This window comes from Equus caballus, chromosome 16 (genome assembly GCF_041296265.1).
Source record: "Equus caballus isolate H_3958 breed thoroughbred chromosome 16, TB-T2T, whole genome shotgun sequence".
Lineage (NCBI taxonomy): Eukaryota > Metazoa > Chordata > Mammalia > Perissodactyla > Equidae > Equus > Equus caballus.
Window position 1 is genome coordinate 47,970,927 of NC_091699.1, and position 23,549 is coordinate 47,994,475.

General features: G+C 40.0%; 1 protein-coding gene and 1 pseudogene across 38 annotated transcripts in view; one reads left to right on the plus strand and one right to left on the minus strand.

Annotated features, from left to right (window-relative positions):
• DOCK3 (dedicator of cytokinesis 3) overlaps window positions 1-21,788 on the minus strand; it is a 437,902-nt gene extending 416,114 nt beyond the window's left edge. For 33 of the 38 annotated variants that reach the window (XR_011426887.1, XR_011426886.1, XR_011426884.1 and 30 more), the window contains exon 1: window positions 21,195-21,771. Coding sequence is in view for 30 of the 38 variants with exons in the window: in XM_070237539.1 (XP_070093640.1) it covers window positions 21,195-21,231 (37 nt within the window). In the remaining 8 variants the exon portion in view is untranslated. Of the gene's footprint in view, window positions 1-21,194 lie in introns of all 38 variants that reach the window. The other 5 variants (XM_070237542.1, XM_070237540.1, XM_070237538.1 and 2 more) reach the window with 3 other exon arrangements.
• Window positions 3,134-4,495, plus strand: LOC100061446 (protein SET-like; annotated as a pseudogene).
• Window positions 21,789-23,549: the final 1,761 nt, after the last annotated feature.

Below are 23,549 nucleotides of genomic sequence, written 5' to 3' on the forward strand. Positions count from 1 at the left end.
ATATGGGGCAGCCAAAAACCCCAAATAGCTAAAGCAATCCTGAGAAAAAAGAACAAAGCTGAAGGATCACAATCCCTGACTTTAAAATGTACTACAAAGCCATAGTAATCAAAACAGCATGATATTGGTACAAAAACAGACACACAGATCAATGGAATAGAACTGAAAGCCCAGAAATAAAACCACACACATACGAACAGCTAAGTGGTCAAGAACACACAGTGGATAAAACACAGTCTCCTCAACAAATGGTGCTGGGAAAACTGGACAGCCACATGCCAGAGAATGAAAGAAGACCATTATCTCACACCATACACAAAAATAAACTCAAAATGGATCAAAGACATGAAAACAAATCTTGAAACCATAAAACTCCTGGAAGATGATATAGGTAGTACACTCTGACATGAAATTTAAAAGCATCTTTTCGAATACCATGTCTTCTCAGACAAGAGAAACAAAGGAAAAAATAAACAAGGGGGAATTCATCAGACTAAAGAGCTTCTGCAAGGCAAAAGAAACTAGGATCAAAACCAAAAGACAACACATCAATTGGGAGAAAATTTTTGCAAATCATATATCCAATAAAGGGTAAATCTCCACAACATATAAGGAACTCACACAACTGAACAACAAGCAAACAGCCCAATCAAAAAATGGGTAGAGGAGATGAACAGACATTTTTCCAAAAAAGATATACAGATGGCCAATTAACACATGAAAAGATGTTCAACATCACTAATCATCAGAGAAATGCAAATCAAAATTACACTAACATATCACCATATGCCTGTTAAAATGGCTATAATCACTAGGACTAAAAATAACAAATGCTGCAGACGGTGTGGAGAAAAGGGAACCCTCATACACTGCTGGTGGGAATGCAAACTGGGGCAGTCACTATGGAAAACAGTATGGAGAGTCATCAAAAAACTAAAAATAGAACTTCTATATGACCCAGCTATCCCACTACAGGGTATCTACACAAAAAAACTGAAATCAACCATCCAAAATAACATATGTGTCCCTATGTTCATCACAGCACTATTCACAATAACCAAGACTTGGAAACAATCCAAGTGCCCATCGACTGATGATTGGATAAAGATGATGTGGTACATATATATGATGGAATACTACTCAGCCATAAAAAAAATCATCCCATTTGCAACAACATGGATGGACCTGGAGGGAATTATGCTAAGCGAAATAAGCCAGACTGAGAAAGATAAACACCAGATGATTTCACTCATTTGTGGAATATAAATAAACACATGGACAAAGAAAACAGTTCAGTGGTTACCAGGAGAAGAGGCGCAGAAGGTGGGCACAGGGGGTGAAAGGGAGCACTTAGGTGGTGAAAGACAAGAAATAATGTACAACTGAAATTTCACAATGATGTAAACTATTATGAACTCAAATTTTTAAAAAACGAAGAAATTCTTTGAGAAATATCCAATTCAATTAGGAAAAGTAACCTAATGACTACAGGTATTATAGAGGGAGAAGAGAGGAAGAAAGGAGCAGAGCACTTCTTCAAAGAAATAATAGCTGAGAGCTTCCCAAACCTGAGGGGAAAAATGGACTTACAAGTACATGAAACCAATAGAACTCCTAATTACATCAATGCAAAAAGACCTTCTCCAAGGCATATAATATTAAAATTGTCAAAAGTCAATGACAAAGAAAAAATATTAAGGGCATCAAGGCAGAAGGAAATAACCTACAAAGGAACCCCTATCAGGCTTTCAGTGGATTTCTCAGCAGAAACCTTATAGGCTAGGAGAGAATGAAATGATATATTCAAAATACTGAAAGACAAAAACTTTCAGCCAAGAACACTCTATCCAGTGAAATAATCCTTCAGATATGACAAAGAAATAAAAGCTTTCCCAGATAAACAAAAGCTGAGGGAGTTCATTGCCATTAAACCTGCCTGACAAGGAAAGATGAAGGGAGCTCTTCTACCTGAACAAAAATACAAAGATTTACAAAGCTTTGAGCAAGGAAACAGACAAAATCAGAAAACTGCAGCTCTCTATCAGAATATGTTAGCAAACAACTATAATATAAAAAGATAAAGGGAAGGAAAGCATCAAAAATAACTATAAACACTTCAATTGAGTCACAAACTTACAGCACAAAAAAATAATTTGTCAAAACAATAACTCAGAAGAGGAAGAGGAAAGGGATAGAATCTGCTTAGGCTAATGGAGATAAGAGGCTATCAGAAGGACTATGTCATCTATGAGATCTTTGATACAAACCTCACAATAACCATTAAAGAAAAAAATCAGAGCAGAGCCACAAATCATAAATAAAGGGAAAACTAAGAAAACCATCACAGAAACCACCAAGTTGAAATGGCAGTCAGAAAAACAAGGGAAAAGAAACCATGGAAATACAGAACAACTGGAAAACAAGAGATAAAATGGAAGTCTTAAGCCCTCATATATCAATAATCACTCTAAATGTAAATGGACTGAATTCTCCAATTAAAAGACACGGAGTGGCTGGGGGATTTAAAAACAAGATCCAACAATATGCTGCCTCCAGGAAACACATCTCAGCTCTAAAGACAAACATAGGTTCAACACAGTACTGGAGGTTTTGGCCAGAGCAATTAGGCCAGCAAGAGAAATAAAAGGTATCCAAATTGGAAAGGAAGAAGAAGAAAAATTATTGCTGTTTGCAGACATGATTCTCTATATACAATAAACCCTAAAGGATCCACCAGAAAACTATAATCAACAACTACACCAAAGTTGCAGGGTACAAAATCAACATACGAAAATGAGTTGCATTTCCATACACTAACAATGAACTAAAAGAAAGAGAAGTCAAGAATACAATCCCATTTACAATTACAACAAAAAGAAGAAAATATCTAGGAATAAATTTAACCAAGGATGTAAAAGATCTGTACACTGAAAACTGTAAGACACTGAAAGACACTGAAGAAGACATAAAGAAATGGAAAGATAATCCACACTCATGGATTGGAAAAATAAACATAGCTGAGAGGAAGAGAAGAGAGTGAGCAGGAGCTGGAGTGCAGAGCGTGAGGGAGGGAGCTGAGCTGCCTGCTGAAGCCTCCCCTCCGTAACCAGGAGTCCGGCCAGGGGCCGTGAGCATGCTGCCCCAGCCCCTCCATCATTGCCAGGCCACGAGGGCAGTGCGTGCATGGGAGCCAAGAGGAGAGATAGAGAGAGCGAGCCCCAGAGTAGACAGACAACCAAGCAAGCACCCCCTTCCCTTTCCCTTCCGCCTCCTCCCCACTCCCCACCTCACTCGACCACAGAGTAGCACCACATCTGCACCAGTGGCCAACGTCAGTGAAAAGGAGCTCAACTCCAACTATGGTGGGGCCGACAAGACCTCAGAAAAAGAACAGCAAGAAGCAATTGAACTTATTGATGAAGTACAAAACAAAAGAGACTTAATGAACAAGCTAGCGAGGAGATTTTGAAAGGAGAACAAAAATATAACAAACTCCGCCACCATTTTTTCAGAAGAGGGCAGAATTTATCACCAAAATCCCAAATCTGGGGGTAACAACATTTGTCAACCATCCACAAGTGTCTGCATAGCTTGGAGAGGAGGATGAAGAGGGACTGCATTATTTGAAAAGAGTTGAAGTGACAGAATTTGAAGATATTAAATCAGGCTACAGAATAGATTTTTCTTTTGATGAAAACCCTTACTTTGAACATAAAGCTCTCTCCAAAGAATTTCATCTGAATGAGACTGGTGATCCATCTTCAAAATCCACTGAAATAAAATGGGAATCTGGAAAGGACTGGAGGAAACATTCAAGTCAAATGAAGAATATAGCCAGCAGGAAGAGACAGCATGAGGAACCAGAGAGCTGCTTTACCTGGTTTACCAACCATTCCAATGCAGGTGCAGATGAGTTAGGAGAGGTCACCAAAGATGCTATTTGGCCAAATCCATTACAGTACTATTTGGTTCCTGACATGGATGATGGAGAAGGAGAAGGAGAAGGAGAAGATGATGCTGATGATGATGATGCTGATGATGAAGAAGTAGGATTACAAGATATTGATGAAGAAGGGGATGAGGACGAAGGTGAAGATGATGATGAGAGGAAGGAGAGGAGGACGAAGGTGAAGATGATGATGAGAGGAAGGAGAGGAGGATGAAGAAGATGACTAATGGAGCACTGATGGATTCCAACCTTCCTTTTTTCATTTTCTCCAGTCCCTGGGAGCAAGCCGCAATCTTTTTTTTTTTCCCCATCTTCTGCTCAGTTGTCCTGTTTTTGAGGTTTCTTTTCTCTCCTTTATACCATGGTTCTTTTCTCTCCTTTATACCATATTTGGGGGGGAAATACCTTGAGCAGAATACAGTGGGAAAAGAATCTCTACCCCTTGCTGTTCCAAATTCATTTTTATCCCTTCCTGTCTCAACAAAAACTTTATGGAATCACACCACCATGCTCTTTGGGAAAAAGAAAAACCTTCTGCTCCATTAGCTCTCCCGGAAGCTGGAGGTTGCTAGGCTCCTGTGTATAGTGCACAGAATTCTAGCTTTCCTCCTTCTTTCTCTGTACATTGGGCTCAGAGATTACACTGTGTCTCCATGTGAATATGTACAGTTAGCATTTACCAACATATATCTGTCTCCTTTCTCTTGTGCTAAAAAAACTTTAAAAAATAGGGTTATAGAAGGTCAGCAAAGGGTGAATTTGAGATGTTTGGGTGGGTTAAGTGGGCATTTTAACAACATGGCCTCTCCTTTGGCATGTTTAATTGTGATGTTTAACAGACATCCTTGCAGTTTAAGATGACACTTCTAAAAAAAATTGTCTCCTAATAATGACCTGAGCCCTGCCACTCGATGGGAGAATCAGAAGAACCTGTAGGATCTTATTTGGAATTGACATTCTCTACTACAATTTTGTTCCTATTTATTTTTAAATGTTCTTTTTGTTTCACTAGAAAGGAAAGATGATCAATTTTAGAAAGCTCAGTTTTAAACATTAAAAGTGTACAAGGTGAGGGCCGGCCCGATGGCTGAGTGGTTAAGTCCAGGTGCTCTGTTTCGGCAGCCTGGGGTTCATCAGTTTGGATCCTGGGCACGGACCTACACACCACTCATCAAGCCCTGCTGTGGCGGCATCCTACATAGGAGAACTAGAATGACCTAGAACTAGGATCTACAACTATGTATGGGGGCTTTGTGGAGAAAAAAGAACAAAATTAGAGGAAGATGGCAACGGATGTTAGCTCAGGGCCAATCTTCCTCACACCACCCCCCCAAAAAAGAATACCTTTAAAAAAAGAGTGGACAAGTTGCTTTGTTATAAGAAAACTAAATGTGTATACAAAGGGGGGAAAAAAGAATAAGCATAGTTAAAATGTACATGTTACCTAAAGCAATCTACAGATTCAACGCAATCCCAACCAGAATCCCAATGACATTCTTCATGGAAATAGAACAAAGAATCCTAAAATGTACATGGAACAACAAAAGACCCCAAACAGCCAAAGCAATCCTGAAAAAAAAAAGAACAAAGTTGGAGGCATCACAATCCCTGACTTCAAAATATACTACAAAGCTATAGCAATCAAAACAGCATAGGACTGGCAGAAAAACAGATACACAGATCAATGGAACAGAATTGAGAGCCCAGAAATAAAACCACACATCTATGGACAGCTAATCTTCAACAAAGGAGCCAAGAAGATACAATGGAGAAAGTCAAGTCTCTTCAATATATGGTGTTGGGAAAACTGGACAGCCACATGCAAAAGAATGAAAGTAGACCATTAGCTTACACCATTCACAAAAAATAACACAAAATGGACTAAAGACTTGAAACCAGAAAATTCCTAGAAGAAAATACAGGCAGGACACTCTTTGACATTGGTCTTAGCAGCACCTTTTCGAATACCATGTCTACTTGGGCAAGGGAAACAAAAGAAAAAATAAACAAATGGGAATTCATCAGGGCCGGCCCCATGGCCGAGTAGTTGGGTTCACGCGCTCTGCTTCAGCAGCCTGGGTTTTTGCTGCTTTGGATCCTAGGCATGGACCTAGCACCGCTCATCAGGCCATGCTAAGGCGGTGTCCCACATAGCAGAACTAGAAGGACCTGCAATTAGAATACACAACTATATACTGGGGCACTTTGGAGAGAAGAAGAAAAAAATGGGAATACATCAAACTAAAAAGCTTCTGCACAGCAAGGGAAACCATCAACAAAATGAAAAGACAACCCACCAACTTACCAAAAATATATGCAAATCACATACCCAACAAGGGGTTAATTTCCAAAATATATAAAGAACTCATACAACTCAACAACAAAAAAACAAACAACCCGACCAAAACTGGGCAGAGGTTATAAACAGACATTTTTCCAAAGATATACAGATAGCCAACAGGCACATGAAAAGATGTTAAATATCACTAATTATTAGGGAAATGCAAATCAAAACTACAATGAGATATCACTTCACACCCGTCAGATGGCTATAATTAAGAAGACGAGTAATAAGAAGTGTTGGAGAGGATGTGGAGAAAAGAGAACCCTCACACACTGCTGGTGGGGATGCAAACTGGTGCAGCCACTACGGAAAATAGTATGGAGATTTCTCAAAAAATTACAAATAGAAATACCATATGATCCAGCTATCTCACTACTGGGTATTTATCCAAAGAACATAAAATCAACAATTAAGAGAGATGTATGCATCCCTATGTTCACTGCAGCATTATTCACAATAGCCAAGACATGGAAGGAACCCAAGTACCCAACAATGGACAAATGGATAAAGAAGATGTAGTGTATATACACAATGGAATACTGCTCAGCCATAAAAAATGATAAGATCGTGCCATTTGTGACAACATGGATGGACCTTGAGGGTATTATATTAAGCAAAATAAGTCAGACAGAGAAAGACAAATACCATATGACTTCACTCATGTGGAAGATAGATAAACACATAGATAAGGAGAACAGATTAGTGGTTACCAAAGGAGGGAGGGGGAGGGCAAAAGGGATAAAGGGGCACACATGTATGGTGATGGATAAAAACCAGACTCTTGGTGGTGAGCAAAAATGCAGTCTATACAGAATCTGAAATATAATAATGTACACCTGAAATTTACACAATGTTATAAGCCAATGTTACCTCAATAAAAAAAGAAAGACGAGACTCCAAAGAGTTCTCTTGTCCTTTAAGTCATATGAAGACACAGAGAGAAGACAGCTGCCCATGAACCAGAAAACAAGCTCTCACCAGACACTAAATCTGCCAGTGCCTTGACCTTGGAATTCCTAGCCTTCAGAACTGTGAGAAATAAATTTCTGTGGTTTACGAGCAAAAAATAACAATAACGCACAGCCAGCATCATACTCAACAGTGAAATACTGAAAGCTTTTCCCCTAAGATCACGAACAAGACAAGGACGCTTGTTTTCACCTATTCAACATAGTGCTGGAAGTTCTAGCCAGAGCAATTAAATACGGAAAAAAAACCAAAAGGCATCCAAATTGGAAATGAAGAGGTAAAAGTATCTCTCTTCACAGATGACATGATCTTATATGTAGAAAACCTTAAAGAATCCATACTCCCTCCCAAAAAAACTGTAAGAGCTAACAGTTGAAGGATACAGAGCAACACATCAGTTGTATTTCTATATACTAACAATGAACAACACAAAAACAAAATTAAGAAAACAATTCCATTTAAAATAGCATCATAAAAATAAAACACTTAGGTATAAATTTAACCAAAAAAGTGAAAGACTTGTACACTGAAAATTACAAGACACTGTTGAAAGAAATCAAAGACAACTTAAATAAACAAAGACATACCATGGTCATTGATTGGAAGACTTAATATTATTAAGATGACAATACTAAACAAAACAATCTATAAATTCAGTGCAATCTCTATTAAAATCCCAATGGCATTTTTTTGCAGAAATAGAAAAATTCATCCTAAAATTCATATGGAATCTCAAGGGACCCAAATAGCCAAAATAATCGTGAAAAAGAAGAACAAAGTTGGAGGACTCACAATTCCTAGTTTCAAAACATACTACAAAGCAACAGTAATCAAAACAGTGTGGTACCATCGTACAGACAGACATATACACCAACAGAACAGAACAGAGAGCCCAGAAACAAATGCTAGCATACATGGTCAAACAATCTTCGAACTAAGGGACTAGGACCATTCACTGGGGAAGGACAGTCTCTTCAACAAATGGTGCTGGGAAAACTGGATATCCACATACAAAAGAATGAAGTTGGACCCTTACCTAACACCATATACAAAAATTAACTTCAAATGGATCAAAGACCTAAACTTGTAAAAGCTAAAACCATAAAACTCTTGGAAGAAAACATAGGTGAAAAGTTTCATGATGGATTTGGCCATGATTTCTTGGATATGACACCAAAAGCACAGGCAACAAAAGAAAACATAGATAAATTAGATTTCATCAAAATTAAAAACTTTTGTATATCAAAGGACACTATAACAGAGTGAAAAGGCAAATCATAGGATGGGAAAAGACATTTGCAAATCATCTATCTGGTAAGGGATTAATATAGAGAATATATAAAGAACTACAACTTAATAAGGACAAAAAAACTATTTAAAAACAGGCAAAGTACTTGAATAGACATTTCTCCAAAGAAGACATACAAATGGACAAAAGCACATGAAAAGATACTCAACATAGTTAATTATTAGGGAAATGCAAATCAAAATCACAATGAAATACCACTTCACACCCATTTGGATAGCTATTATAAAAACATTTTTTAGAAAATAGAAAATAAGCATTGGCAAGGACATAGAGAAGTTGGAATCCCTGTGCATTGCTAGTGGGAATGTAAAATGGTGCAGATGCTATGGAAAACAATATGGCAGTTGCTCAAAAAATTAAACATAGAGTTACCATATGATAAGTAATTCTACTTCTACGTCTACACTCAAAGGATTTGAAAACGGAGTCAAACAGACACTTGTATGCAAAATGTTCACTGCAGCATTATTCACAGTCAAAAAGTAGAAACAACTCGAGTGTCCCTCAACAGAGAATGGATAAACAAAATGTGATACATATATACAAGATAGTATTCCTCCAAAGAAGATATACAGATGGCCAATAAGCACATGAAGAAATGCTCAACATCACTAATCGTTAAGGAAATGCATTTCAAAACCACAATGAGATACCACATCCATTAGGATTGCTATTATCCAAAAAAGGAAAATAGTAAATGTCGGTGAGAATGTGGAACCTTTACACATTGCTGGCGGTAATGTAAAATGATACAGCTAGTGTGGAAAACAGTTTGGCAATTTCTCAAAAAGTTAAACATTACCATTTAATCCAGCAATTCCAATCCCAGGTATCTACCCAAGAGAACTGAAAATAGGAACTAAGGAACTAAGGAACTAAGATACTTGTAAACCAATGTTCACAGCAGCTTTATTCACAAGAGCCACAAGGTGGAAACAACGCAAATGTGCATCAACAGATGAATGGATAAACAAATGTGATATATACACATACAATGGAATATTATTTAGTCATAAAAAGGAGTGAAATTTGATACATACTACAACACAGATGAACCTTGAAGACATTATGCTAAGTAACATAAGCCAGAAACAAAAGGACAAATATTATATGATTTCATTTATTTACGGTATCTGGAATAATCAAATTCATAGAGACAGTAAGTAGAACAGAGGTTACCAGGAGCTAGAGGGAGGGGTAGAGTTTATGTTTGGGATGATAACAGAGTTCTGGAAATAAACAGTACAGATAGTTATAGTTATACATGTATAACTATAGTTTACATATAACTATTTATATAACTATGTAAACTATAGTTATACACGTAGTTATACAACAATTTGAATGTACTTAATGCCACTGAATTGTACACTTAAAATGGGTAAAATATACATTTTATGTTTATTTTACCAAAATAAAAATAAATAATTTTTAAATATTGAGGTGAAAAATTAACCAATTAAAGCAGATCATTATTCTACATACCTAACACAGAAACCTGCCATAGTTTCCGAAAAAGCAAATCAATAAAAACAATGAGTGCTTCATGGGACAACTACAGTACCATTACCTACAGTCATATACCACTGGCTCAGTGCCTAAATATTTCAGTACGTTTAGATGCATCAGAAGATTTTTTTTTTTTTTTTTTGAGGAAGATTATCCCTGAGTTAACATCTGTTGCCAATCCTCCTCTTTTTCCCTGAGGAAGACTGGCCCTGAACTAACATCCATACCCATCTTCCTCTACTTTATATGTGAGACGCCTGCCACAGCATGGCTTGACAAGTGGTACGTAGGTCTGCACTAGGTCCGCACCCGGGACCCGAACCAGTGAACCCCAGGCCACTGAAGCAGAAGGTTCAAATTTAACCACTGCGCCACCTGGTCAGCCCAAAATATTTTCTTTTCAAATGATTCCTTCCCTCCATCCATAGTGCTCCAGGCACCCTTAAGTGCTTCCTCCCTTTCCCATAGCAAAAAGTAAAACAAAACCCTCTCCTTCTTGGCTTTCCTCATGCAGATGTCATACCCAGAAGAGAAACTGCCCTCTGTACACACCAAATTTACATCAGGTTCTATCACTCCCAGAGAACTGCTTCTGTTCCAAAGATAGGCATTCCTACAAAGCTTAGCCTTGACCATGAGTCAGAAAGTTCTTTTAACAGGAGTGAGTCCATTATAAAGGCACTGAATCTCCAAAGGAGAGGAAAGGAGCTGCTTTAGTTTTTCACACAGCTGATTACCCAGTTTTCCCATGAACAAGTTCAATTCAGGTCTAGCTTGGAAATGTATGACCGAGGAGAGAAGCAAACAGCAATGAGCAGCTGACAAACAGGAAAAGGAAAAGGATGACACTCAAAGTAGCTACAGAGAAAAGAAATATACAGAGAGAGAAAAAATACACAGAAAAAACAAAAATGTCATTTCAAGTCATATCAGTGAGTCAGAGTCCCACATATCCCCCCAAATTCCCTGAGAGCATCACAGCCAGATGAGAAAAGAATAAACAAACAATAGAACCACTAACTGGAATCAGTCATTTTTCTAGGGACTTCAGTGAGGAAGCAAACAAGTACCACAGTACTAATATCATAATCACTCGTTTGTATTAACGCCCAATTATCAGAAAGTTCAGTTAAACAATTGATGCCCAAGAAGTTGAACGTAGTATGGGACATTTTGTTTTTGTAATGCTTGAGGATTTATTCCTCTCAAGCATGTATCAATTTTGAAATTTTTGAAAATACAAATCTGTAGAGGAAATAATGCCCTATGTTGACACGGATGCAGAGAAACAAGTACCCTCACTGTCCTGGCAATAGTTGATTTCAAACAACCAACTACTCAGAAGTAGGAGACTAAATTACAGTACATCCATATTATGGAACAGCAGTCATTAAAACAACGAACATTCCAGACATAAGAACATGTTTATAGTATAATATATTTAAAAGATTCTAAGACAACATATACAGGATGGTCCTAAATTTATTTTAAATGCCTACTTAAATGTATACAGAATAAAGACTGGAAAAATATACTAATACACTGAGAGGGTTTATGTCTGGGTAACAAAAAGAAGATATCATCCTTATTCTCTTTTTTTGTGTTTTTTTCCTATATTTACTGACATTTCTATAATAAGCATGTATCTTATGTAATCAGAGGGGAAATGTTACATAGAAAAAGAAAAAACTCAAATGTATTCAGCATATTAAATTCACAATACAGGAAAGAATAGAATACGTTATACTTTAGAAAAAATTTCAAGAGAAAAAGACAAAATCTTTTCTTGATGCTTTTAAAGGTTTAACCTTGAGTCCTCTGGAAAAGTCACTCATCCAAAACACAACTTCCCCAAAAACGTCAAATGAAAGAGATACTGTTGTGGTAAGTTCAAACTGCATCCCAATTACCTGCTACAAGATTTCCAAATCCTTGTTGTAATAACTGTGAAACTCAAGGTGAGGTGAATTCATACTGGAATCCTAAAGCTACCATCCAAAATCAGTCATTTGATCTCAGCAGTAAACCTTCCTGACAGGCTCAAAAAAAGAAAGGCCAAGAAAAAAAGTGTATTCATGATGTCACAAATTTCTAACAACTAAGTATTGTTAGATTTACAGCCCACCTTTTAAAATACTGTAAGAATTAACAAAGCAAAATGAAACTCTTCACTAGGTTGGACTCCTAATTAAGCATTTATTGATCACACACTATCTGCTAGGTCCCAGAGTTACAAACATGAAGAGAAAGTTCCTATCCTGGAGAAGCTCAATCTCCTGAGGCAAAGAGATGCAATTAAGTATGATCTAAACGGATAAGCGCCATACTGGAGACTGGTACCAACTGCTGTAGGAGCAAGAAGCAGTGCTTATTTATATTGGGCAGAGCTGGGGAAGGCATCAAAGAAGAGATGACATTTGAGCTTTTTAAGTTGGCACTCCCCAGGCAGAGAAAGGTAGTCACTGCATTCCTGTCATATTATAACAACCTGAGAAAAGCAACAAAGGTAGGAAAGTTACAGGCCTGTCTGGAAAACGGTGGAGTTGTCCAGCATATCTAAAGTGCAGGGAATGTAGAGAGGATGTCAGAAACAAAACTCAAGACAAGTTTGGTGCCACCCTTCCTCCTGTACATAAAGATGAAAATGGACTTAACATCTTTTCAATGCTAAAATTTGTCACTCCCCACACTTAAAATTAAGGCCACAGAGACCTCTTAGCAGCATCTCTCCTCCTTGGCTACAGACCATGGTCTGGTCAGGAGCCGACCCTAACCCCAAACACAGTCAGGTTCACAAAGGTGGCACAGCTAGCACTGCCATGAAACGTTCAATAAGTCAGCCAGATAATTTGTATTCAAAACACGACACAACAAAATCTAGTTTTTTATAAACTGGACACTTCCCTCTAGATAATAAAATTTTTTCTGATTCTGTCAAACATTTTCATCAGCCACTTGGAAAAAAGACAGAAGACAATTTTATCAATTGTGTAGCTAAAGGTTCAAATAAAAGATAATAATATGTGGGATAACAAACTCAAGCTTCAAAAAGACTTGACAGGATGTACTGACGAGCCAAATACATCTAGTCGCCACCTCCCCCAACTTAGACCAACAAAGGCAAGCCAAATATGCTCCCCCTCAATGAAATGTAATGGAAATGAACATAAAATCTTTAAAAAAATGAAACTTTTACATTTATGAAAAACTAAAATTTTACATTTATGTTTATTATCAATCATACAAGTTCAAGACGGAGGAGATCTAGCTTGACTTCAGTTCATATGAAATAAAACCTACAATTTAGTTGTTATAAATTCAATCTGAGTAATTAGTGTGAAATGGCAGCTCAAAAGTCTCCAAAAATCAGGTTTTATGCCACACTGACAAAAAATGTCCAATTCAATGCTATGAATATGTGTATAAGACCTTCTACATGCCTGGTACTGAGTTATGTCCGTCAAGAATATACAAACATAGGGGCCAGCCCCATGGCCGAGTGGTTAAGTTCGCGCACTCCACTTCGATGGCCCAGGGTTTCGCCAGTTCAAATCCTGGGCGCAGACATGGCTCCACTCATCAAGCCATGCTGAGACGGCATCCCATATGCCACAACTAAAAAAAGGACCCACAACTAAAAAAACATACACAACTATGTACCAGGGGGCTTTGGGAGAAAAAGGAAAAAAATAAATAAAATAAAATCTTAAAAAAAATACAAAGATAAATATAGCACAATCCTTAATTTTAAGAATTTATAGCCTAAAGCAGTGTTTTTTTAACCATGGCTCACAAAATCGAGTGAGTTGCTACCAATATTTTTTAACGAAATAGAAATGAACAGAAAATATCAGAGTACACTGTACAAAATACACAGTACTATATCATGAAACTTTAACTTTTTCATATACATCCATATATGTATATTTATGTGAATATACATATGTATATACATAAGAGATCATTTTAAATGTATTTCTTATTGTAGATTATAGTCAAAAGTTAGACATTAGTCTAATGGAAGAGGATAAAATAAATATACCACTGTAAGGTACAAATTATAGAATTTAAAAGAATAAAACCCATCTGGTTAGAGATAGAGAGGGGTATGGTCAAAGGCCTAGAAAAAGATATACAAAGATAGCAATATATGAAAGGAGCCTTGACAGATAGGAAAGAATTTGAGAGATGAAGACAGGGTAAAAGCCCCCATATAGAAGGAATATACGAACAAAGACATGAAGCAGCAAATAACAAGTGTTTAATAGGTGACAAATAGTCCTGGCACATGGCAGCACTGGTATAATGAAGTCCACACAGAAGGACTTGGGGAAAGTTAAGTTTGGCTAAAGTGTAAAGTACAAATAGGTCAGCAGATGAGAGAGAAAGCAAATTTGAGCCATAACATGAAAGTGCTGGACACACAGTAAATACTTAATGATTGTTAACTATTCCAACTAGCCTTACATAGTTCTGGACTCTTAAACCATATTATCTCTAAGATCCCTCACAATTCTAAAATTTTATGAATTACTGAAGGGCTATGATACAAATTATTTATATGTAGACACAGAACACGGACTAATAAGAAATTACAGGGAGTCTATTGTATTCAATAAGGAAGAACGTTCTAATCACAACTGTCTAACAATAAAATGAGCTGTCCCAAAAAGTGGTGAGTGCAGTGTCATTAGATGTATTTGAATAAAGGCCAAATGTACATCTGTTTGAGGTAAGAGATTAAGTCTATAATAAATAAAGTTCAGCATTTATCATATGCTAATTCTTCCATCAATTTTGGTCCTCACTCATCAATCAGCAAGAGCTCATGAATGAGTTTTGAAGAGAGAGGGAGAAACAAACAGATGGTAGCAGGAGGTAGGAATTTTATTCCACTGTAGATAAGTAGGAAAACAGGAAGCTTCTGAATGACATTTCCCAACATAGTAATTATCTCCACTAGAGTATCCTAATGTGTGATATAGCAAATCAACTCCAAGTACCTGGGCCATAGCTAAAATAATCTGGCAATGTATTTATGAAATTTTTTTACGTTCCCAGAGCCTTTACATGAAAAAAAATCTTGCTTTTTCATACAAAATCTGTCAAGAGACGTTATGAAAGCCTTGAGAGCATAATCATAAACAGGTTTGTTCCTTAAAGCAAAAGCACAACACTGGAATTAAAGCCCTAATATAGTATATCCAATAACGCTTACACATTGGGAATAATTTCTTGTCATCAAGAATAAAGACACAAGGGGGGCCGGGCCCATGGCTGAGTGGTTAAGTTTGCACACTCTGCTTCAGCAGCCCAGGGTTTCGCTGGTTTGGATCCTGGGCGCGGACATGGCACCGCTCATCAGGCCATGCTGAGGCAGCATCCCACATGCCACAACTAGAAGGACCCACAACTACAATATACAACTATGTACTGGGGGGCTTCAGGGAAAAAAAATTAAAAAAAAAAAAGATTGGCAACAGAGGTTAGCTCAGGTACCAATCTTAAAAAAAAGAAAAAAGAGAATAAAGACACAAGAATTCAAAAAAAGATCCAACTTACAAACTATTAAAAATTAAACTTAAGTACCAACGTAAAAATGTGGTATGAATACAAAGTACTTTCAATTTCAATGATTCTTTTAAGACTGTCATGCCTCCAAATGTGTCTAAAAATGCTAGACAGAAAATGGTGTCATGTTTACAATTTAGCTTAATGTTTATAAAGCACAATCTTAGAACCTGTATGATAAAATGAACTGTAACATTTGAACAGTCTATCAAATACTGTTGCAAATTGACTTTTCCATTAAAAATGCTGATAATTTCCAATTGATTATTTCCTGTTTGCTTTACAGAATGACAGATCAAAACAGACCTTTTGGGTTGAGAAGGCACTCAACAAATGTTTGCTGAATTTAACTTCTTTCCTCCCTACTAACAGTATCTTAAAAAGAAAGCAATAGTACTCAACATACTCCTCAGGACTGTTTAAAAACCTGCCTTCTGACTTGTCATGCCTTGAATCTGTATTCATTACCAATGCAAATCATCACATTCAGAAGCAGAACAACAAAAACTAAGTAGTCTTATAAAAATGTTTAATATAGACATAAAATTCCTTAAATCTAACTATGCAGTTTAAATTGAAAAGTCTGTAGAGAATGTCTTATCTTTTGAACCAGAGACATACAGTACTGACAAATTCCTTTCAGGGGCAACGTGGTGTAATGAAAGAAGCTTTGCCTTAGAATCCCCAAGTCCTGAGTTCAAATCTCAATTCAGAATTTATTGGCTTAAGTACCTTAAATCAATCACAACTTCTCTCAGCTAAAGTTTTTTTCTCATCTGCTTAAAAAAGAAGGGAGAGGTGGTATTATGGTGTAAAGCTCAAGCAGAATCATGATGTGAAAGTTTCCTGTAAACACTAAACTCCTGATCATAAAACAGAGAATACATCCTCACTTTTCAAAATAAAATGAAGTCCAGGGTGTATGACATCTTCTCTACCCCTAGTGGATATCTTTACCTCTCAGACGTATGGAGCCCTTTCAGAGGCTTCAAAGGCTCGGATTTCCTCATGGAGCACATAACTAAAGCGCCCACTGCCCTCATCCTATTTCAATCAGTTGTAGCCCATTTATCAACAAACTTAGTGAAATTTTCTGAACACTGTTTCTTTCAGATCTGGTTTCACGGATCTATTCCCTCCCCACCTTCAGATGCCTCTGCACCACAGCATCTTTATAAGTTAAATTTCTTTTAGGGACTCAGGACTTTTTTTTTAAGTACTTTCTTTTTTCCTATCTGGGGAAAATCAAGCAAAATGAAATTAGGTAAAAGTAGGGCAGAAAGGATGCATTACTTTTTAAATTAGGAAAAAATATAACATTACAAAACTAAATCATAAGGTATTCTGGTTGGTAACGTGGAAAATATTTCATGGTCTACTAAGTGGGGATTAGGAACAATTAAGCAACAAATGGCCTGAATTATTAAAAAATTTACTTCATGACAGAAAAATAAACAAGATGACCTTCTTTTTTTTTAAGATTATTCTTCCTTTTTCTCCCCAAAGCCCCCGGGTACATAGCTGTGTATTTTTAGTTGTGGGTCCTCCTAGCTGTGGCATATGGGACACTGCCTCAGCATAGCTTGATGAGTGGTGCCATGACCACGCCCAGGATTCGAACTGGTGAAACCCTGGGCTGCCAAAGCAGAGTGCGCAAACTTAACCACTCGGCCACAGGGCCGGCCCCCAAGATGACCTTCTGAAGTAGCTTCCAATTCTAAGATGCCAAAAAATAGATATGCACTCAAATCTTTGATGCTATTCTATTTTAGGAGTTTAATTACAAACATTCATGTTTTATTTGCTATTGGTGTTTGCTGCTGCTGCTGCTGTTAGAAGATGGGAAAAGTAGTGGCCGGCCCGGTGGGGCAGTGGTTAAGCGCGCACATTCTGCTTTGGCGGCCAGGGGTTCGCTGGTGCAGACATGGCACCGCTTGGCAAGCCATGCTGTAGCAGGCATCCCACATATAAAATAGAGGAAGATGGGCACGGATGTTAGCTCAGGGCCAGTCTTAATCAGCAAAAAGAGGAGGACTGGCAGCAGATGATAGCTCAGGGCTAATCTTCCTCAAAAAAAAAAAAAAGAAGATGGGAAAAGTATTTTCTTGGTCTTCGGTTTCTATATTTAGTAGTTTGGGTGCAATCAATATGGGAAAAAGATGTTTCACAAAAATGGTTGGATTTTTCTCACCAAATGCACTTCAGGACAGGAAGCTTCTTAGAAATGTAAAATAAAGAATGGAAGGATGCAGGGCTTTCCAAGCATACATGGCAACAGAAAGGAAAGCTGAGAATCTCTAAGAGGGAAAGAGACATAAGGAGTCAGAACACGGGCTAAAGGGTTGAGTAAATAACAGCTCTTTGTACTATCAGAGAAGGACAGGAAGAGAGTCAAGTATATCACAAAATACTACCCATCGCCAATAAGAAAATTAAGAGGAATATTCAATTGTTGAAGGACAAAAAGGACTAAACAACCTCTGAGATCCAGTTTCTTTATCTGTATAATGAAGATAGTATTAGGACTGCTCTGGGAATCTACATGGTATAACACGAGTGAGAATCCCCAGCACACTGACAGGGCAAACTTTGATCCTCAAAAAAGGGTAGTTGCCTCCCCTCCCTCTAAAGTCAATCACAGAATATTACAAAGGACAGCAAAGCTCAGATATCACCTAGTCCTAAGTGAATAAACCAAATAACTTGAAAATGTTATAACTTGTACAGAATTCCTATATTATAAAAAGCCTAAAAGGCAGTAACATATTACTACAGGATCTCCAAAACCTTACTAATGTCAAATAAAAATGAAGAGCTTCAGTGGAAAAAACTCCTTTGCACTGTTGCAACAGGGGACTTCTTCCCTCACCAACATCCGAGCAATTTCTCCAAATTGGTGGGAAGTAGGTATAAGTTTTCCCTCCTTGCTGTAAAGGATTATGGGTTAGCAAGCAGAGAGAAATCTGTGCTCCAAGTTGGTCATAAAAATCAAAGTTGGAACTCAAAACATTTTCTCATAGGAATAACGATAATGGTTAGCTCTTCAAACTAGCAATTAAACAATGCAGCTAACATACCATTTTAATTGACTATTTTTCTCATTGTAAGTACAATATTTAAGCTACTTGATAGATGGAACTGGATTTTATGAAAAGGCCTGGGAGTGTAGGCCTAACATGCTTACAAAAAAAATGTATCCTGAGTTTTTTCTGTTTTTTTGAGGAAGAGTAGCCCTGAGCTATCATCTGCTGCCAATCCTCCTCTTTTTGCTGAGGAAGACTGGCCCTGAGCTAACATCCGTGCCCATCGTCCTCTATTTTATATGTGGGATGCCTGCCACAGCATGGCTTGACAAGTGGTGCCATGTCCGCACCCGGGATCCCAACTGGTGAATCCTGGGCTGCCGAAGCGGAAAGTGCACACTTAACCGCTGTGCCAACAGGCCGGCCCCTAGCCTGAGTTTTGAACAATTTACATAAGAACTTTCAGACCATAACTGAGGAAGGGACAGTGGAAGAAAGCTCCGAGAGAAGTAGGAAGAGTTGCCTCATTTGGCAGAAAAGGCATCTAAATTACACTAAATCACAGCTGCTGATGTCTTCAGAATAGCTCTCTCTCCCATTTAACAAGCATTTAAGTCCTGCCCTGTGCCCAACACAGTGCCCCTCCATAGGAAAGAATTTTTCTAAAGCTGAACCCACAGTCCTAGGAATGCAAGAATTTCGTTCCATCTTCCTGAATAAATCACACACCAAATCCCAGTACTCTGAGATTCACATATGCCTATCTTGAGTACCTTATATTGCCCCCTCGAAACTAACAAACCTGAGGAAACATCTAGCGTTATTATTACTCCAAGTACTAAAGGGAAAAGAAAGAATTAACATGTATTAAGCACTTGGTATGCTCTCGTTTGATTTTCACAACCCTGTAGGTAAATATTATCCCTAATTTACACATTAAGAAAATGATGTTAAGTAACTTGCCCACAACAGCAGCAAAGAGGAGCCAAGACTCAGAACTCTGCCAACTCCACTACTCAAGGATTCCTCCCCAGAAGGAAAGAAATTATTACTTAGGTGCCACTGGATAGGTGACCACTTTCACATCAATTATTTGTTCTTATAGCTAAGCAGTTCTGAGAGAAAGTTCTGGAGAAGACAAACCATCAACTTCTCATTTCACAAAATCTATTTAGTATTTAGGGAATGCTCTAAGAGAAAGGGTAAAATGTCCCCAGAGGTTAATCACGGCTCTTTGCATCGTTTCCCAATTCCTTCTCAACAGAAACTAGGGCTTCTATTATCACTTCCATCCTAGCATGTTATCATGCCGTTATTGCATAGCTAATTAAAAACTTCAGAAAGGTATCTTTCAAAACAACATTTTCTACCAGCATAGAAGCTCTCTCTGCAGGTCCCTAAATTTAAATAAATTCAATTTCACATAACTTGCCTGACAGTATCCATAAACATTTGTTACTACTGCCAGTTTAAAAAGTTATTTTGTAGTGAACTGTGAATTAAATCTTGATTGAACCGCAGTAAAAAATGGGGAACAAAAATCTATGTTTAGACAGATTCCCTATCTACAGTTTTTCATCACAAGCTTAGGGGGAAAAAACCCTATACACTCAATATCTTAAATCTGTTTCTAACTGAACATGATGACAGGTGACTTACAATAATGCAATGTGGGTGAACTCTTCTACCATGTAATTGCCACAAAACACCAACATTATAAAAGTAAAACTAACATTCAATCCCTCAAATTATCGAATATTCTTATTAAGAAGTTGAATGTTATGAGAATTATTTAGCTTCTAGAGTTTTACACTTGTAACAGACAAAAAGAACATTCTAAGAGGAATAATGGTTTCATCTGAAAACGGGATTTTTTTCTAAATTGTGACTATAATACACACTAAACATTGAGACATGGCCAATAACACTTCCCACTGTAAGGTAATTAGTTTTAATACTGAAGACAAATCAGTACTGACTGCAAATCAAAATGGATCAAACATTTGTAGTCAAATGTCTGCAAAATTTTGAACAGGGAAAAATGATGTCAACGTTTTTTATCCTTTTATTTGTAAGGTTCCAGCCCAAAAATAAACAGTCATCCGGCTCACCAACTCAGGTGCGGAAACATTAAATCTGACGTTTGGGAGTGGAGGAAAGAGACTCCCAGGATTTGGCTTCTTGGGTAAAACTGCCCTGCGCCCCACACTAGAAACCTCAGGCAGCCGCTGGGGCCTCGCCGGCCCCTCCCGCCGGCCGCACCTGCCGAGGCCGCGCCGCCAGCGCCCCCTGCCGCCCTCCCGGCGCCCAGAGAGCCGCTCCCTCCCCCGCGCCGCGCCGCGCCGCGCCCGCGCCGCCCCCGCCCCGCGCTTGCCCAGCGCCCGCTCCACGCCGAGGCCGCGCAGCCTGCGGGCAGGGGCGGGGGCGCGCGGGCGCGAGGTGAGGCGGGGCCGATACGGGGCCGAGAGCACGGGCGCGTCCCCGGAACCCCCGCCGCGGCCAGGCCCAAGCCTCACCTACCTACGCCGTATTTCTCTTCCTCCGTGGGGGTCCACATGGCCGGACGCGGCCCCGCGGGCGCGGCGGCCAGGCGACAGCGCGGCGGGGACGACCGCGGGCCCGGCTGTGGCGCACCGCGAGCCGAGGCGGCGGCGGTCAGGCGGCGCGGGGCAGTGGGCGGCGCATCCCTCACAGGCCGTCCGGGATGCAGCTGCCACGTCCGGACCGCGAGGCTCCGCAGGCGACCCAGCAGTCCCGGGCGGTGCGGGTGCGGATGCGGGCTCGCCACCTGTCCGGCGCCGCCGCTCAGTTCCTCACAGCTCCGCGGCTCAGCTCCCAGCGCCGCCGCGGCTCGGATCTCCTCAGCGGGCTCGCAGGACGCCCGCGCATGCGCCGCTGCCCGGGCTCGCGCCGCCCGAGCCCGCGCGCGAGCCCACGCGCCACCGCCGCGCGCCAACCGAGGGAAATCCGCGAGAGGCGATTGGACTGCCCCGCGGGGGTCAGGACTAGTTCCTCGGCGCAGCGCGGGCTCTTGGTGACAGCAAGCTCTGGAGGAGGCAGGGCTGGACAAGTGGGAGGCTCTCGCCTCCCCTCCACGGGCTTCAGCGTCCAGTGCCTTCTGCCAGGCACGCCGAGTTCGTCGCGGGCCCCCAATCTGAGAGGGGAGAGCTGGGAAGAGAGGGAACGATGCCCTTTTCAGACCCATCCTAGTGTCACCCACAGCGCTGTCACAGCCTCATGCCCGGAAAGGTCCCGCGAGCCACCCTGAGCATCTCCTCAGCCCTCAAGGTGGGGCCGTGGCGGGACAACCGGGTAGGGCATATTCGTGCCCCTCGCTCTTTGGTCTCTGGGACGCCTTCTAGGCGAAACAGCTGACGTCTCATTGGTTCTTGTTTCGGTGAGTTGGCCTGCGCCGTAAATATTTGGGCCTGAACAATCACAGCAGCCTTACTAGAGGGAAGCACCTCCTCGCTGGGATCCCGGGTCCCTACCCTGGGCACCTTCTCTGCTGCTCCTAGGTTTCTGCTTCCCAAGTCATTGTGAGTCTCTGGCTAGGGCCTGAAACTTTACTCCTTTCTCTCCTCCCTAAGAATCCGGTCACTCTTACAACTACAGCTATCACCTTGTGACCCTAGGTCAACCACTCATCAAAGACCAGGATAGTCCTGGCAACTGCAGGACTTCTCCTTTCCACTTATATCTGGACCACATGGTGTTCCCAGCCGTAATCCCAGCAGATCCATCCATCTCTGTCACCAGCACTACCAAGTCAAAACCCTGGTGTCATCCCTAGCTATCACTCTTGGACACCCCACCTGTTTAAAGCCCAGCTCATCACCTCACCTCCAGGAAACCTTCCCTGATTCTGCAGCTAGCAGACTGGATCCTTCGCTCTTTTGCCTGTGATTCCAGCTATGCATTTGTGTCTTATTTCTCCCGTAAGACTGTCAGCTCCCAGAAGGCAAGCGCCAGGCTAAAGTCACCTTTCTGGTACCTCAGCACCCAGCCTAGCACCTGGCACACACTTGTTGAGTAGGAAACAAGACTACTATAAGAATATCTTGGTAATCAATAAATCTCGTTGATTCTTCCTTCGTGATGTCCTTTATGATTGGTTAGTATTCCCAGGCTTAACTGTGCTCACCTGGATTATTGCCACAGACTCCCAGCTCCTGACCTATAGACTCCTCCCACCAATGAAGGCTGCCCAATCCTGCCCCAGGAAAATGTTCTGGAAGTGACTGAGTTTCTCGATAACTAGATACATTTTTTTTTTTTTTTGGTCCAAGAAATAATAAAAGAGAGATCCTTGTTTATGTAGCTAACTGTTCCAGGAAGATAGACCCCTGCCCAGTGGCCACTATGGAACATGGACCATGGAAAGAAGTCACATTCCCACAAAGCTTTCTCCAGGGAGCTATCCAGCAAGTAGGGCCAAGTTACAGAGACTTTCTAAACAACCTTAAAGCTCATATTTCATCCTCTAGTTGCTCTCCATTGGCTGATGTACGTGATGACAGTTTCAGAACCTAAGGACTGATTTCCCCAAAGTTTACTCTTTTATTCTCAGTCTGAATCCATCTTAGATGATGACTTCCCCAGATGAAGACAGTCCCAATCCACAACTGCACACCTCAGCTCAGGAATGAGAGGGCATTAATCCCAACCAGCCAAGGAGAAAGAAAGGGGATCAAGGTAAGAAGGAGGGCGTCTGATAAGTCCTAGACTCCTAGAGAGCCTGTTTGTACTAAATTTAGATTGTTTTCTTGAGTTGAAGCAAAAGGGCGTAGCACATGTTGTGGAGAATCAGCCTTTGGCAGGGCTATGCACCCACTCTCCTACACCTACAGCATCTGTTCTGAGCTCTTTCTCAGG